The following is a 17878-nucleotide window of genomic DNA, read 5'->3' on the forward strand; positions in this document are numbered from 1 at the left end:
GTAACTTAAGCAGGGCCGCAGAGCATTAGCCATCATCAGAGCTTCATCCCGCTAATGCTTCCTGAAGTGTCCGGCAGAGACGAGCGTTGATGTATGCGAGGCGGACAGTGGAGACGGATACCCCCATTCAGAACGACCCGGTGACGCAGGCATCGGAGGTTGATCCGAATAGGTCGAAACACGTCAGCTGACCTCGGTTAAACGACGGTCAGACGGTAGTTCGGTTAACAAGAGTCTCTGTCAGCAGACTGGAAACTGTGAGAGTTAGGGTTAGCATGCAGGAAGTCAGTGAAGTGTAAGTACTGTTGCAGACATAAGTGTGTGAACGCTGCCAACCAAAGATTAATTTCAAACAGCAGCGGTCTCATACAGTATAAATGGGTCACATGCGAGCTAAATTATAATTCAATAGACCTGTGTCATATGCGTGTCTGCTGTAAGAAACATGTTTGAGACAGACGGAGCTTTGATAAGTCAAAAGAAAGAGAAGGTGTTTTATCAGTATGTCCCATTTCATCTAATATCATATTATCATCAGACACTACGGGCAGTTTGACTTTTTACCAACCCTTTCTGTTTTAGACCCAAAAAAAAGCATTCAGATCATTTTTTCTTTCTCCCAGTGTGACACGCAAAGAAAACAAATCTATATGAAAAAGCAAAATACACCAATTTTCACCAAATAGTTTAATTAATCGTGGAAGCCCCGGGATCATCTCTTACTTAAACAGTTACTTCGCCACAGATGAAAGGAGCACAACTCTTCCCTGTGACCACAGAACATGTTCCCAAAAGCAAAACTTTAATTAGACTCATCTGTGATTAGCGTGCCCCCTCGGCCATGTAAAAATAGTACTTTTGTAATGTGATTATAGGCTCGCAGTATGGTAGACACAGGATTCAGCATCACTTCTCAAAGAACTACATCTTTGCATACGTAAGCCGTTTAACTCTGAATGCTTATATCAAGTGCAGATAAGTAACAAAATTAGGCTTCAGCTTGAACATATTTGTTTAATTTTTTTTTTTTTAAATGAATTTGACTATACAGCAGTTCAGGAGACATGTAGAATATCATGTCATCTGTTCTGCAGAGAGCTGAAGGAGGAAAAAGCCACAAGGATGTGGTCTTGCTTTGCAGTTTCCCTTATTTTCTTTTCCTGTAAGTGTCTTAACAGTGTTTCATATTTTGCGGTGACAATCATATTTGTGAAAATCTCTGAAGATTTGAGACCGGGTTAGACTCTGATCATAAAAGATTAAAACATCAACTTCTCTGCAACAGTTAAAATGACAGTAAGTGTTGTAGTCCGCATCAAGCCTCAGAATTAAAACATCATTTTTCCCTCTCGCTGTGCTCATGATCACATTTCATTGAAAAATCCTGAGACCCTTGCTTGAAGATAATATTAAGTCTCGTTTCCACCAAAGGTTCTAGGTACATTGGACCCAGAGGATCTAATCTCAGGGACATGACTTTAAAGTCCCTGTAGTACAGTCCAGGTTGTGCTTTCACCACATCTGAAGAACTAGCTAGATCATGCAAATTAGCCCCATGAGGAACGCATTTAGAGATGCAGTATTAACACATGAGGAAACAACAACACAGATTTATCCTGTTCTTTGTATTTATCGCTGCATGAGTTGATGTAATGAATGAATGAAAAGGAGGAAAATAAAACAAACTAAGAGCGTCTGTCTCCACATTAAATCATCTTTTGAGTGTTTGACGGTTATTTATTTTCTGCTTTAGAACATAACCACCATGAAGCCATCAGGAAATTAACATTTTATTTCTCTCATTCACTGCTTTGTTTTCACTACCACCGCTCCCTGTATTCGCTTGACCACCGCTGCTCTCTCTCTCTTTCTCATGCTCACAGCTGGCTCGCACTATCTCTTTCTCTTTTTGTCTCGTCTTTTTTAAAATGACTCAGGAATCTGACGGGAAAGCCTAAGTTTGCTTTTTACATCATCAATTGAAGAGAAATATCCTCCCCTCGTCCTACATTTGTATCAGAGTACTTCCTTATTTTATGAATGAAGCGTTACACAAGTTGAAGCAGCCACACTGAGTGTGTTGAACCAATGAGCGACGGTCATCCCTGCACACACCCACCCCCCCAAAGTTCCTGTATTTTTGGAAAGTACTACCCCCCGAGCAGGGACTTTTTTTGGGGGTAAAACAATCTCCCTGGAACTTAATTTAGACCTGGGTCCCTCCAGTGGAAACACAGGTCGAGGAACTGAGTTCCTCAAAGGTTCTTAGTCCCCGGGGAAAGTTCCTGCAGTCCAAACGTGGGTTAAGATTTGTCTGTGTGTGTCCTCCTGATGAAAGGTCTTTCCCTGCATTGTTGCACAAATGGATCCCTCAGAGTTTTCCGTGTCATTTTAAGGCTTTTGCTTTTCAAGTAGAGCACTTCTCTGCACTTATTCAGAGCATAAAGATGCAAATCACAATCTCCTTTGAATATCCTTTGAATCCTTAATACCTCTCTAAATTGTTCCTTAAACAATAAGGAAACTTGGCTGCTGCAGATGCTCAAGTTCTGTTTTCCAGTGATGTGTTAGTGTTAGTTGTTAGTTGTTCCCATCGTTGTGCAGTTGGTCTGTTGCTCTCTTTCCACCACCACTCTCTTCATCTATGAAATCCAGTGTTTGTTGAGTCTGGTAATGGGATTATGTAGTGTTGTCCTAGCTTTTAATGTTGTCAGACAAATCTTCAGCTTCTTTGTGAGAAATTATGCCTATTTTGTTTTAAGAGGAGAGGCAGTTGAGAGGGTTAAGTCAGACGCAGGAAGTTGCTAAATGTGATACATTATGAAACCTTGGAAATGGAAGGAAAACCATTTAGAGACGTGCTGTACATGACAAAGTGACAAAGCAAAAGAAGAGTAACCTGTTACTCATCACAACTGTAGCTGTAAAGCTTATTTTATTGTCTGCTCTTCTCTCCTCATAAAGTTCCTTTATGGAAGAGTCAAAGGACCATATCACTGTTTTTGACATATTCTTTTATTAGTGCTGACCATTTTTTATGGCATACCAGAGTGATTTAGACTTTTCCAAATGTACTCCTGCCTTCACAGCTATTGGTTTCCATTCATACCGGTGCTGTGTGGAAATAAACGGCTCATCCACAGTTGTGGACATCATGTCTACCTTTTTATTTATGATAAATCTATCTGACTGCTGCGTGATAATTCAGTGGAGACTTTTTTTTTTTTTAAAGCAAACTGCACTGAAAATCGTTTGACCACGTGACTGTGGGTTCAAGTCTCTGCTAGCCGATTTTCATATCTTTGTGTGAATGGAAATGTAAACCACAGCAGATTGAGTTATACAATGGTCAGCAGTGATATCAAGGATACGCGATTTGTAGAAGAACATGCAAAAAACACTGTTATGGATATTTAAATTTCTATTTACCTCCTAACTAAGCTTTTATTTTAACTCACCGCACCATCCTAAATGCAGGTATTACTCATAGCAGGACGCTTTGTCTTCTCCATGTATGGTCAAACCTCCAGCTGCTCTACTTATCACCGCATCACTTGATTATGAAGTTGGTTAGAGAGGCACTTAGTCCATTGCCTCTTGTAGTGTAATTAGCTTGTCTGAGTCAGAAAACGTCTCTCATTTTAGCACTTTCTGATTTTCTTTCAAAGGAATGTTTTTTATGATTATGCGGTTAAACATGCTCGTGCTCCGTTCAAAGACCGACTCCGCTTGCTTCTATTCAATGTTGAAAATCAGAGTATTAAATATAGTATGTGTGTAAAAAAAGCGAGAAATGGGTCGTTAACTTAGTAACTCAAGGGAGTGTTTCATTAAAACAGACAGGAAATGAGACTTCTTCATACACATCATCAAACGCTGATCACAGCTATGTCGAATTTCCAAAACGTCGACACAATCTAAGTGACTGGTTTTGCGGTGGAGAATTTGATATTGTCACAAAGGAAGAGACTTACAGTAAAAATGTAAAATGTTGCATTGTTAGCCTTACATTACACTGACCATAGAGGGGCTAATATTCCCTGTGTGCTGAGATAAAATAAAAAAAAATAAAAAATCAGCCTACAGAGAATGAATAATTAACCAGGGTTGTGCTGACACCCAGTTAAACCAGCCATTTAGCAACAAGGTCAAGACATCTAAAGAGGCAGCACCCTCGGAGCAAGACAGAGTTGTGGTCTCAGACTTTGGGCCCAAGGAGACAGAATAGTGGATAAGAAATCTCTGTGTGATTAGAGATGGTTTGAGTTTATTTGTTTTAGCTTTTTAATAAGTAAGATACATAAAAAGGACATGACAATTGTGTAATTGTGGAGAAGGAGGGAGACTGACTGTGTGACGTGCCTGAACCTAATATTCCACTTCGGCCTTGCCCCGGGCCTCTTGTCTGTCCTGTCTGTTGGTGTTTGTGTCATGTACTCCGTATACAAGTACAAATGCATCGTGCGGAAGTAACCTCTCAATTTGACTTCCCTTTACTCTGCGTTTTGATGGAACTAGCTGCCTAAATGGTAACTTCACCAGGCCACTTAATGTTGTGAAGGCCTTATGAGGATGTGTAAAAAAAAAAAAAAAAAAAAAAAAAAAAGACAGAGAAGCTAAGTCAGCATGTTCAGTGGGAAGGTGCAATGATGATGTGAAAGGAACATGTTGTACACAGACAAACACACATGTACCACTGTATGTTTTATCTGATACATTACATTTTTTTTACATTTAACCTTAAATTTAACACTTCCTACTAACTTTTCCCTAAATCTCAATACATTATTTTAATAAACATAACCTCAAAATGACCCACTTTCAAATGAAACACCAAACAAAGTGTTATGAGTCAGAGAAAGTTCAAAGTTAGTAGGATTCAACCTCTGGGAACCATAAATGTCTGCACAATCGTTGAGATATTGAAGTCTAGATCGGACAGATCTTAGAGCTGCATGCAAGGCTTCAACTTTCACCAGACCACACAGTGATCAAGCCTGTGTGCGCGCACAGAGACTCACTCACTGTAACATGCAGAAACATTGGCAAAATCGAATTTCACACTTCCTCCTTACTATGCGAGAAAGCCCCGCTCTCGTACCGGTTCCCAAGAATCAGTGTTACTTGTCTCAGTGTCAGAGAGTGACTCAGTACAGAGCTGCCAACCCACTAGAAGTTGTGTCATTTCATTTTAAATTCATTCACGGACATAACGATAATACATAGTAGTAGTTACAGCCGGGAATAATAGGAGCAGGAAATATATTTAGAAATCATGGCTGCAATACTTCAGTCTGGTGTCACATGTCTACGCTGAACGGTAGTGGCACAAATTAGGGCCACACGTTTCACATTCACTTCGTCTCACTGGCTGGCTTTTGCAGCTGTGACACTGGCAGTTGGTAATCTTTTCTCAACATCTTTTTTTTTTTTTTTACCCTGCCTGTACATTATCTCAACTGTTGGCTCATAAAAATGTCAGGAAAATGACATAACAAACCTGGATGTGGATGATATCATCAGGTAAATAAGCCACAGTGATGTCACCTTGACTCATCATCGGTTCAAAGAGGGCCTCAGCGGGGGCGGCGAACGCACCTGCTGTCATGAGATATATTTGGCAAATGAGAAAATCTTGAGATGACAATTAATCGAGTGATGTTTAGGGCGTTGTCTGGATCTGTTAGTTTTGCTTCAGCTAACCCACACATGTTTGAAAGATTGTCACACATTCACCCTGTTTCCCACATAATGTCATGTGACTGCCTGGGCTGTTGTAGGTGTTGATTTCTTGTACAGTCGGAGAAGGGAAGGCGTTTTCTGACTCATCCCGTCTCTCTGTGTTCCAGGTACAAGCGAGTCTTCTCAGTGGGAACCCATGGCATTACCACTTACAACCCTACCACGCTAGAAGTAACAAATCAGGTCAGTATGTACGCAGCCTGTTACGGATGGACGTTAAGTCCTGTGTCATTCAGGAAACTCCTCTATACTGCAGCTATCAGCGCCTCACAGGTCCTTGTGGGATGTGCTGTTCTTGGCTCCATGTGACTATTGAAAATCCATTTGAAGCGCATTGCACTTTTACTGAAAGCCAATGCTTTTAACTTCTTGTGCTTTCAGCACTGCAGTGAACATACAACACTTAACACTGAATACAACATGAAACATGTCATAATCCTGTGTGGTTAATAAGTGAAAATAGCCTCATGGTTACTTTTAAAGGAATAACTACACCGATTGCTGTTTTATGTTTGTATGTATATGTTTTTTTTATGTTTTAAATGCTTGTGTGTGACAATAACAATATATTTATCTTTGTGTTGCTAGTGGCCTTATGGGGACATTTGTGGTATCGGTCCGGTAGGAAAAGGTCAGGGAACAGAGTTCAGCCTCACATTCCGCAAAGGCAGCGGCAAGAAGTCGGAAACGCTCAAGTTCTCAACAGAGCATCGGACAGAGCTGCTCACAGAAGCACTGGTGAGGAGGAACAGTCACAGCTGCAACGCTTCACAGTGATTAAACAGACCTCGTGCACATTTTTATTAACAGGGTCTCGGATCCTGTTGGATAGATGCAGCTTATTCGTGTTTTCTAGTTGAGTCATGACTGCAGATTTTGCTGTGTTGTTTTAAAAAAAAAATCACTGCAAAGTCACCTAATGTACAAAACACTGAGAGCTGGGAACACAGTGTTTGCAAATCACAGGCCTTTAGACTGTATGTAGGTGTTTACCACAAATGTGAATCAGCAGATAGTGTGTTATTGTGAAGAAATAAACTCATTTTGATGTGTTTCGAAACTGCAATCAGGACGGGTATTTCCCCATTGAACCAATTAAACGTACTCGTAATCATGCAATGAAGACATTGCATCATAACTGTTACACAGTGATGGTTTAACAGCTGACTCTTTTGTTTGTCTCTCTCAGAGATTCAGAACAGAGTTTTCAGAGGGAAAGATAACTGGCAGGGTAAGTACTGAGACCTATAAAGATATGAATTGGGGGGGGGGTGCAAATTACTAATTTAAATAAACAGTATATTTGCCACTGTGACACCAAAATGAATGGCTCACAACACGTACGCCCACATCTGCAGCGTTACAACTGCTACAAGCACCACTGGAGTGACACGCGGAAGTCCGTGAGTTTAGAGGTGACTCCGGGCGGCATCGACCAGATCGACCCTCACACCAACCGGGTGGTTTGTTCCTATGACTACCGCAACATCGAGGGCTTCGTGGAGCTCTCTGATTACCAGGGAGGATTCTGCATCCTTTATGGCGGCTTCAGCAGGCTCGTATGTATTCGCAGAGTTGAAGCGTGTCTGTTATGTGTTGTAGTAAAAAAAGATTTATTTAGATTTATTTTCCCCCCTCTCTCTCTCTCGTTGCTTCTCTTCTTTCTCTCAGCATCTGTTTGCCTCCGAGCACCGGGATGATATCATCCGCTGCGCCATCGAGCATGCTGGGAACTTCATCGGCATTATGCTACGACTGAGGAAGGAGGCCCTGACCTTCGAGGATTTTGTGACGGGCAGGTTGGGGAAGTACAGCTCAGACGAGAGCATCACTTCGCTGGCTGAGTTCGTGGTGCAGAAGATCACCCCTCGCCACCCGGTCAGAGCCTCTCGTTATTCTTCTCAGTGACCCACTCTTAACGAATTTCTTTGTATGATAATGACACTCTATTTTCAACAGCGAGGCAACATCAGATTTCATTTAATGTCATCAGCACATCCATGGATCCTTAAAAAAACATAAATATTGATGATGTTTTTTAATAGTTATTAGAAAATCATAGCTCACTGGCACTTACAGTATAGTAATACAGAAGCTAATGCTTCGCTATTCATATTTTACTATTAATATGGTGATACTAAATGTACCTTATGTTATTTCCTTTGATATTTTTTTCTTTAACAATATATTTGTGGTTACAGAATAATCATTAGTGGTGTGAAATTGTCTCAAATACACTTAATTTTAATGTTTACATGTATTATATTATTATTAAATTGTCAGACTGAGGTGCTCACTCTTATCTGGTGTTCAAAAGGAAAATGTGTGTGAAAAAGTATGTGGATCCTTTGTGTAATCAATGATTGGTGACACCCCGTACTGTGATGAATTGGATGGTAATTACTTACTTAATATTTCATCTGCAGTCATTAACAGTGTCTAGGAAATCTAAAATAGCCAGAATCATGCAGTATCCACAGTTTCATCGCCTACCTCTGCTCCCACAGTGTATATATTATTTTTATATTTATTTCAGCTTATGGTCTTACGAGTCATTTGTCAGTATTATCATTGATCTTTATGCTTCGTCTTGCTCTCTTCCAGGAACCTGTTAAGCGTATCCTGGCCCTGACGGAGACATGTCTGGTGGAGAGAGACCCGGCTTCATACAACATAGTCACCATCAAACCCTTCGGAGAGGTGAGCTTCATCATTAAACTTACATCCAGTCATGAAAATTTCAGACTGAAACATTTTTTTTACTTAAAAACCATTTGGACTATTCTGTCTTTGTTTCATTATGTATGAACTGCATAACGTCACGTTAACAGGTTGAACAGAAACACCTGCGTCTGTGTGATATGAATGAACTCCCCCCCCCCCCCCCCCCCCGCTTTTCTCACTCTTGTCCTCTTGTCTCATCCCCCTTCAGGTATTTGCTCTCATCTGTGACGTAGACAACCCTCAGGTGTTTACAGTTGAATTCATCAAAGGCCAAATCAGGAAGTTCTCCTCCACAGAAAGGTACACAGACATAACGTGTACACCCTTCTTTATGTACAAGCCCTGTTGGTTTGGTCAACATTCGGCTATATTTTTGGCATCACTCATTTGCATTGTTTTTCTGTGCTGTTTACCTCATTTACAAGATGAGTAATTTGCTTTCGTGCATGTGTGTCCGCTGCATAGCCTTGACTCTTTCCTGTTTTTGTGCACTCTCTTCTACCACCGATCATTTGTAATGTATTTAGCTGAGTCTGTTTGTTTATGTGCGTCCGTAGGGACTCTCTGTTAGCCAGCCTGCTCGATGGAGTCCGTGCGTCAGGCAACAGGGACGTTTGTGTCAAGATGGCCCCCACGCAGCGAGGGCAAAGATGGGGCCTACTGAGCATGCCCGTGGATGAGGAGGTGGAGAGTCTGCATCTCAAATTCCTTGCAGCACCTCCCAGTGAGTCAAAGTCCTTGATCTCATGAGATTCATTATGTTTTACTGGATTTTTATATCATGTGTTCAAATTGTCTCAGATTTATATTTTATTTTTTTTATTTTGATGGACAGTGGTATCCACTTTGTGTTTTTTAGCCACTCTAGTTGTATGGCTGTAGGGATGACAATGTCACCAACTGTCATTAGATGGGTTGCTATGAAATGTTGTGCAGACATTCATGGTCCCCAGAGGATTAACTTTCAGACTTTGGTGATCCTCTGACTTTTCATTCAGCATCAATATCGAGTCAAAATTTCAGTTTGTTCTTTTTTTTTATGTCTAAATACCTGCAGAACAAATGACTTTCCCTTCAGCTGTACTTTGTGATGCAAATGTTAGCATGCTAACCTGCTAAACTAAGTTGGTAAACACAGAAATCATTATACCTGCTAAACATCAGCATGTAAGCATGGTTAGTGTGAGCATTTGCTGCACGTTGAGCACAGCTGAGCCCCAGTTTGTCCCTTTCCTGTATTACATATGACTTTGAAACAAACCTGTAATCCAAAACCCTGAAGGTCGTTCACCATTTAACACTGATCTGAAGATATTTCCAGAATCCTCAAAAACACCTCTAATCATCACAATACAAAAAATATAATATACTGTATGAGGTAAAAACATCTTTTAACCCATTTCTCAAGTTGCAGCTTTATTTCCTCATCTAGGTAGCCAGAAAATCAATCAAATGAAACATCAATATATAGCAACATAACTGATAATAAGATTTTGAATCGTATATTGGACAAGGAGACATGTCATTTCCAGCTACCATCTTTGCTTAGATTAGGGACAAAGAGGTGCAACCCTGGTATAAAGGCTTTTTTGTTGTGAAGTGGATGGTTAGAAGAGTCTTTAAGGGTTCTGGAAATGCCTCCAGAACAGCGGCAAGTGTTATTAAATGACCTTCTGGATTGTTTTAAGATCTCCAGATATATATTTTCTGTATCTCTGTGAAACGACTGTAATGTTAAAACATGAGAGGCTCATCTGGGGCTTTGCTCTACCTAAGTACAGCCTCAAAGAGCCACTAGGGTGACTGTAAACTCTTGAGTATTGTTAAGATTTTGAGGTTTTGTCTCATTTTTTTCATTCTTTCTTCCTTTGCTTAGATGGAAACTTTGCAGACGCAGTGTTCCGATTCAACGCTAACATATCCTACAGCGGAGTGCTTCATGCAGTAACCCAAGATGTGAGTGTGTTCAATCCTTATGTGACTTGTGTCTGTCCGTCTGCCCAAGCAGTACTCATACTCATTTCCCCCCGTCTTTATCCCTCTCTGCTTCTCCTTTTTTCTTTCTCTTCAGGGTCTTTTCTCTGAGAACAAAGAGAAGCTCATCAACAATGCGATCCTGGCTCTTTTATCCCAGGAGGCCGAGCTGCCTGCTCTCAACGCTGAGCTGGAGAGCCATTTCCAGGCCATCCGGCGCTTGGTGGCCTCCAAGGCTGGCTTCCAGGCTTTCACCCAGCTGCCTAAGTAAGAACGCTGCACATGTGTCACTCTACAGTAACCTCCCTACTTGTATTTCTATAAAGTACACTTTTGTTGAGCTGCTGGTAACAGGCATGCTCTGTCATTCCAAGGTCTGGTCAAGGGTCTGGACTCACAGATGGAACGTAAATATGAATCCATACATCTCAGTCTGCCCTTTGTCTGTCTCTATTTCTTATCCTATCGGTCTTTTCCAGAGTCTGTCTTAGCTGGCTGTCGATCTACCCTCTCTTCTTTTATCTGCGTTCTGCTTTCATCTCAGGCTTTGAGACAGGCACTTCAGAAGGGAGGTTATGTCACTTCACTCTGTTCAGTCGAGCTGTCTGCCTCGATTTGTCTTGACCCTCCACTCTCGCCATTTCATCCTCCGTTTTTTTTTTTTTTTTTTTTTTTTTTTTTTGAGCCTCCATCTCTCTCCCACTATCTGCTTTGCTCATTCTGTTCTTTACATTCCTGAATATCTCATATATTCGAGAGCCTTACGGTCTTTCCGGGTCACTGAGATGTATGAGAGGAACTGTATTTACTGTTTATTCTTTGTTCCTGTGCAGTTGCCAATGAGCCACAATTGGTTTTCCTGAAAGATTCATTGCTGGAGTAGTTTGGTGTTTCCCCTCACACAACCACAAGACACAGATCACTATAAATACACACATATTTTTTGCTTTAAGAGAAAACTTCTTTTATGATGTTCGCTTCAGAGTTCAATTAAAGATGTGACAGTTGGTGAGGGAAAGAAACGACAAACCACTTTTGAAGCAATAAATTTTTTGCTTATCCAACCCCAGACCTCTTTAAATATTACAGTATTTGTATGGTTTATATGCTGTTGTAGTTTTGTTTAGCGTTTAAGGGTGTCGGTAAATCTGTGAACGTAATGTTTGTGTGTTCCAGGTTCCGGGAAAAGTTGGGAGTAAAGACGGTAAAAGCTTTAAAAAGGAACAACAACGGTGTGACACATGCTGCTATAGACATGCTCTGCGCCCTTATGTGTGTAAGTACCACCTAAATATCAACCCTATATATACACATACAAATACGCAACAACTCCATCGATCTATGTGCTTCTTGCTGTTTGGCTGAGACTTTCTCTTTCATCTTTCCCTCCAGCCGATGCACGACGACTATGACCTGAGGCAGGAGCAGCTGAACAAGGCCTCTCTGCTGTCCTCTAAGAAGTTCCTGGAAAACCTCCTTGAAAAATTCATCACTAATGTGGTACATTTCTTTTTATTTTCAACAAGCTCAGGATAAAAACTTCAAAAGTATTTTCAATTTCCCAAATCTTATCTCACATTCTCTTTTTTTGTTTTTTTCCCAGGACCATGGAACAGGAGCTTTGGTTATCAGCTCCTTGTTGGACTTCTTAACGTTTGCCCTCTGCGCCCCCTACAGTGAAACCACTGAGGGCCAGCAGTTTGACATGCTGCTTGAGATGGTCGCCTCCAACGGACGCACACTGTTCAAACTCTTCCAGGTGGGGCAGCTAAGGAGCTAAAGGCTTTTTTTTTTTTTTTAACTTAACATTGTTTTGATGAACCCTTTCAGCTCTAATGATGATAGTAATGTGATTATCCTTACCTCTAGCATCCCTCTATGGCGATCGTTAAGGGAGCTGGTCTGGTGATGAAGGCCATCATTGAGGTAAGCCTTTCTGTGGGTTTGGTGCTCTACAATGTTGTGAATGTTTATTTAATTTAATGATAATTGTATGATCATGAGGGCTCGAGGTTTACTGTGATAAGCAACTCCTGTTTGTTCATGTTTAGGAGGGAGACAAGGAAATAGCCACTAAGATGCAAGAACTGGCTTTGAGTGAGGGGGCTCTTCCCAGACATCTGCACACGTCTTTGTTCACCATCAGCGCCGACCAGAGGATGCTGACCAACAGGTAGCTGCCAACTCACTAATACTCTTACCTACGTAGCAATCAAACTTTATTTGTATAGTATCTTTCATACTGGTTACATTATGTGTATTAATTTTTGTGCAGATCAACTGTGTTTGTACTTTGATAAATGACAAGTAAGAAAAAATGGCTCAAAAACGTGCGTCTGTTGTTTGTTCATTAGACAACTGAGTCGCCATCTGGTGGGTCTGTGGACAGCAGAGAACCCTGTTGCCATGAACCTCCTGAAGAGAATACTGGTAAGTCTCCAAATCAGCCCAGTTCTGACTTTTAAACAAATATCTGATGCCTGTCCAGTAGTCATGGTAGAAGCTATTAGTATTAACAATAGCAATAGAGGCAAAGTATTCCAGGACATAAGCCAATGTTTTTGTCTGGCAGCTGAGCAACCCTGTTTAAATCCTTACCCATTTCACTTTGCTTTGTTCTTTCACCTTGATCTTAGCCAACAGGCCTGCTGGCTTACCTGGACAGTCCTGACCCAGTCCCGGAGAAAGACGTGGACAGGATGCACGTCCGAGACAACTTGAAAATTGCCACGGTATCTGCACAAACGCATCTCAACTGTAGATTTTTGCAGAATGAACAAAAAGCACGATAAGTCATTTGGCATCTTTTAAATGTAATTGTTGTTTTATCTTTCTTTCCTGTAGGACCAGCTCAACCGAAACAAGGTGCCTGAGTGGCAGCGGATAGCAGGCAAAGCAGCCAAAGAGGTGGAGAAGTTTGCCAAGGAGAAGGCGGATGTAGTACTGATGCACTGGAGAGATAAGATGGGCATAGCCCAGAAGGAGGTGAGGATTTCTTTCCCTTTGCAAAGGAACTAAAAGGGCTGATTTATTTGTTATCTATCACACAAGCTTACTGCTACCGCTGCTCACTTTGTCTGCTCAGGTGTCTCTAACAGTTGCTCCTCCTGCTGATGCTGAACAGTACTGCAGAATCCAGAAGCAAACTTATTAACATACTTTTCCATTGCTGCAGCTATTTTGCATGGGGAGCAGTGCCAGCTTGTGACAGCTGTGAGGCTGCCTGACCTTGGGGAAGCAGTTTATGTCCAGATAAAAATCACATTTTAAAAATCACTTTTTTTTTTTCAAGATACACGCCTCGCTGTTTGAATCGCTTGCACACTTGTTCATAAATGACTAACACATTTTTTTCTTCAGCTATGACAGATATTTTTCATCACAGGTGTATTTTTGCTGTGCACCAGAGGCCATCATTGGTGTTGAATGTGACCATAATGTTGTATAAATTTGAAGGTCTTTTTATTAGGATGCAAATGTGATGACATGTCGGAACTAAATGTCACGTGTGCATGTAGTAAATGTGATTGAGACTCAGCCTGTGCAGGCGGGTTGAAGTTGGCAACAGCAGGACTGTTGACCAAAACTTTTGGTCACTGCTGCCTTCTCTCTGGCTTTTTAACAAAACACAAATCAAATCTACTTTCAAAAAAGCTATAATGTAACCTCAAAAGTAACCAGTCTTCCCTTTCTGTTACTCTGGCTACACTGGTATTGAATTGAATGACTCAAAATGGCTTAAGATGATCAATTACATGTGTCTGATTGGCTTGCTTTCACTGAATGTTACCAAATCACAGCCATCATTTCATGTCTTTACCACAAGCTGCATGTATACTTGTTTGTTACCAATTTGTTAGCAATAGATAGACAGTGGATACTCAGCTAATAAATCTGATGGATTTAGTGTTAGTTTTGTATGTCAACCTCTTTTTATTAGTACTCGAGTGACCTGTTACCCTTTTTTTTTTGAGATTCATCTTTGTTTGATCGGAGGAACAATAATCTCTCTGTGTTGTCTCTGCCCCACCCTCCCCTTGTCTTGTGTGGTTTCTCTGCTGTCAAACAATGCAGCAGGACAGAAATAACCTGGTAAGTAGGACTGACCAATGGGATCCACGTTCTCTACATATTCTCTCTTTTCAACAAACTATTTTTCCATCTTCATGTGATACGTTGGGTGTGTTTTTTAATTCAGCCAGGCAATGACCTAACAGGAGCTTTTAGGACGGAATGAACTGGGTGAAATGGAAAACAGTTCCTTACAAAATAGCAAAACAATATTCATCAATGTTATACAATTAGATCATAAAAGATTCTCTTCTTGTCCTGCTGATAATAGACAGGATGTCTACAGTGACGTACTGTCTATATATTATTCAGTTGCTTAACGATGCTATCTGCAGCATTTTGTCATCAATAAATAATGACCAATTTAAGTTTGAGACATAAGTTCAGTTTAATTACTATAAACAGAAGTACATTTGCCAGGTGACCTGTGCTGGCCTCTTCAATGGTATTTTACATTACTTACCAGCATGTTTGATTATGCAGGAAATTGCAGCATCACTTTATGACACCAAAGAGAAAAATGTTTCTTTCTAGTGGTATAACATACTGAACTTTAAAGGTTGTAAATGCTGTGTAGCCACATCCTCTTTGCAACAGGAATCAACAGATTCATGAGAATATGTGATTGTAATTCTGAGAAGCATTTCGGTATTTTAAGTGCACACTTGGGGGAAAGGCCTGTTATCGTCTAGCGAGGATTACAGAACGCATCCAATTTTGGGATCCCATTTTGGTTTTTGTGTTTTCATAACCTTGTTTTCTATGTGGGTGCTATGACGACATGTGTTTTTTTTTTGTTTGTTTCTTTGTTCTAATATTCTTCTTAATTTCTCCATTGTCAATTGTTGTTACCTTGTTTTTTTTTTTTTACATACTGGTGCCATTCATTTCAATTTTGGTGTTGTTGTTGTTGTTTGTGTAAACTGTTGGTCATGTTGTCGCCATTTTGTCTTCACAACTCTCTTCATACCATAAGCTGAAAACGGACAAATGTTGGAAGCTGTGCATTATGATAGTTTTTCATAGTTTTGTGTCTTTCATTTGATTTCAGAACCCGAATCAAAAGCCTGTCATCCTGAGAAAGAGACGGCAAAGGATAAAGATTGAATCCAACTGGGAGCTTTTCTACTACAGGTACCACAACCTCATTCTAGCTTTTTTGACCCATTAACTAACCGAGTCAGCTCCAAGTTTTTGGGAATTTGGAATCACTAACCAAGAAACCACAATGCTAGTTTAGAGTTATTTAGCTGTATTTTAGGGACACTATGACAGGATGGTACATTCTGTTGTTTTGATGGACAAAAATGAATAAAGCCTTTGACTGTTAGGTCACGTACTCCACCACTTTTTTCATTCTGCCATCCTCATCTGTTTTTCTCTCTTCTCAAGATTCCAGCTCGACCACGCACGGTCCAACCTCATCTGGAACCTGAAGACGAGGGAGGAGCTGCGGGACGCGCTGGAGGGCGAGATGCGTGCCTTCGGCGTGGATCGCGAGCTCGGCAATGCCACCGTCATCTCCTGGAACCACCAGGAGTTTGAGGTTTGTGTTCAGCTAGAATTTGTTGAAAAAAAATGTGTGATACAACAATCAAACGGCTTGTTAGGCTTTATATAGGCAGTATATTGTAAATTGGTGTGAAGAATGGAGGATTGGATGGATTCTAAAACTGTGAAATATACTCTGCCTCTATATGTTTGCAGGTGAAATATGAGTGCCTTTCAGATGAGATAAAGATAGGAGATTATTACCTGCGTCTGCTGCTGGAGGAGGATGAAAACGAAGAGTCGAGCGTCATCAAGAGATCGTAAGACTACAGTACAACAAACCAAACCGACTGTACTGATAGTATTAATTCAGCTCTGGATCCTAAAAGATGTTTTTTTGCTTCTCCTTTCCGCTCATTTAGATATGAGTTCTTCAATGAGCTCTACCATCGCTTTCTGCTTACACCCAAAGTCACAATGAAGTGCCTGTGCCTGCAGGCGCTAACAATAGTCTACGGGAAATGTTTCGAGGAGATCGGCACCTTCACAGACACGAAATACATCGTGGGCATGTTGGACCGAGTGAGTACAAACAAAATGTCATTACAAGTGTTCATATGGTTAAGACATTAACACCGGCTTGTTATTTTGGCTGTATTTTACCAACCTGGAAATGCATTTCTGTGGTTACAGTGTACAGACAAACTGGAGAGAGACAGGCTCATCCTCTTCCTCAACAAACTGATTCTCAACAAGGTAAGCTAATCAAAGCATCTGTGTCTCTTGGAGTTGCATGTTCATGTCTCACGCTTCTTTCTCTTGTTAAATAATCATTGCTCTGCAGAAAAATGTGAAGGAGGTGATGGACTCGAATGGAGTGCGTATCTTGGTGGACCTGCTCACCTTGGCCCATCTGCATACCAGCAGAGCCACTGTGCCGCTACAGGTAAACCCATGGCTGTAGCTTTAGTTTTATATAAACATATATCTCGAATGTCACATTTCAGATGCAACAGCTATTTGTATACATTTCCATTCCCTGCACCCATATTTTACACCTCTTTTTTTTTTAAAGAAAGAGTAAATATACCCCTAGATGTTTTAATTCTCTGATGAGAATGAATTTAACATTGACCCATGTGTTCAAATCTTAAACTCTGGGTCTGCATGTAATTAATCTGTCTACAGTGTCAAATAAAGGTCTTCTTAAATCCCACAGAGCAACGTGTTGGAAGCATCACCAGACATGAAGAGGGAGAGTGAGAAGGAGTGGTACTTCGGTAACGCAGACAAGGAAAGAAGAGGACCTTTCAGTTTCGAGGAGGTATGTGATCTTCTTGAAATGTCCAGCACCAGCAAAACTCCACTTTTCACTGTAAAATCAATTTGAAAATAAAGTTAAATGTAATTCCTGCAAACAACAATTTATCAAAATGGAATAAAGAGGAAATAATGATGCCTTTCTAACGTAATCATTTGCTGGATAGTTTAATAAACATCTTGTTTGTACATATAGTTTTGATTTTCAGTGCATTATCCCAGTCATTGCAGTATTTTTTGTGTGTTTTTATTCAATTATTTAACCTTAATTGTATTTTTATTTTTCCCTCTCTAGATGCAGGAGTTTTGGAGCACGGGTGTCCTGACAGCGAAGACACGCTGCTGGGCTCAGGGGATGGACGGCTGGCGCCCCCTGCAGGCCATTCCCCAGCTCAAATGGTGCCTCTTGGCCACAGGACAGGCGGTGATGAATGAGTCCGACCTGGCTACACTAATCCTCAACATGCTCATCACCATGTGCTCCTACTACCCCAGCAGGTGGGGGACCACACAAAACGTCTCTGTGGCAGCACGTGTGCAGCTTTCTTTTATGTAT

At 40.9% G+C, this 17878-nt stretch overlaps 1 protein-coding gene across 4 annotated transcripts in view; it reads left to right on the top strand.

Annotated features, from left to right (window-relative positions):
- Positions 1-17878, top strand: part of LOC122972411 (dnaJ homolog subfamily C member 13) — a 32420-nt gene that overhangs the window by 4204 nt on the left and 10338 nt on the right. For 2 of the 4 annotated variants that reach the window (XM_044339498.1, XM_044339501.1), the window contains exons 3-29: positions 5850-5925; positions 6331-6480; positions 6932-6973; positions 7101-7301; positions 7414-7620; positions 8347-8442; positions 8675-8766; positions 9024-9190; positions 10343-10422; positions 10538-10707; positions 11617-11716; positions 11833-11940; positions 12044-12199; positions 12310-12366; positions 12492-12613; positions 12795-12870; positions 13077-13172; positions 13285-13425; positions 14515-14532; positions 15563-15645; positions 15904-16057; positions 16219-16322; positions 16425-16584; positions 16696-16758; positions 16847-16948; positions 17222-17326; positions 17618-17820. In XM_044339498.1, coding sequence (XP_044195433.1) covers positions 5850-5925; positions 6331-6480; positions 6932-6973; positions 7101-7301; positions 7414-7620; positions 8347-8442; positions 8675-8766; positions 9024-9190; positions 10343-10422; positions 10538-10707; positions 11617-11716; positions 11833-11940; positions 12044-12199; positions 12310-12366; positions 12492-12613; positions 12795-12870; positions 13077-13172; positions 13285-13425; positions 14515-14532; positions 15563-15645; positions 15904-16057; positions 16219-16322; positions 16425-16584; positions 16696-16758; positions 16847-16948; positions 17222-17326; positions 17618-17820 — 3129 coding nt within the window. The remainder of the gene's footprint in view (positions 1-5849; positions 5926-6330; positions 6481-6931; positions 6974-7100; positions 7302-7413; positions 7621-8346; positions 8443-8674; positions 8767-9023; positions 9191-10342; positions 10423-10537; positions 10708-11616; positions 11717-11832; positions 11941-12043; positions 12200-12309; positions 12367-12491; positions 12614-12794; positions 12871-13076; positions 13173-13284; positions 13426-14514; positions 14533-15562; positions 15646-15903; positions 16058-16218; positions 16323-16424; positions 16585-16695; positions 16759-16846; positions 16949-17221; positions 17327-17617; positions 17821-17878) is intronic. The other 2 variants (XM_044339499.1, XM_044339500.1) reach the window with 2 other exon arrangements.

This window comes from Thunnus albacares, chromosome 21 (genome assembly GCF_914725855.1).
Source record: "Thunnus albacares chromosome 21, fThuAlb1.1, whole genome shotgun sequence".
In the NCBI taxonomy this organism is placed as follows: domain Eukaryota; kingdom Metazoa; phylum Chordata; class Actinopteri; order Scombriformes; family Scombridae; genus Thunnus; species Thunnus albacares.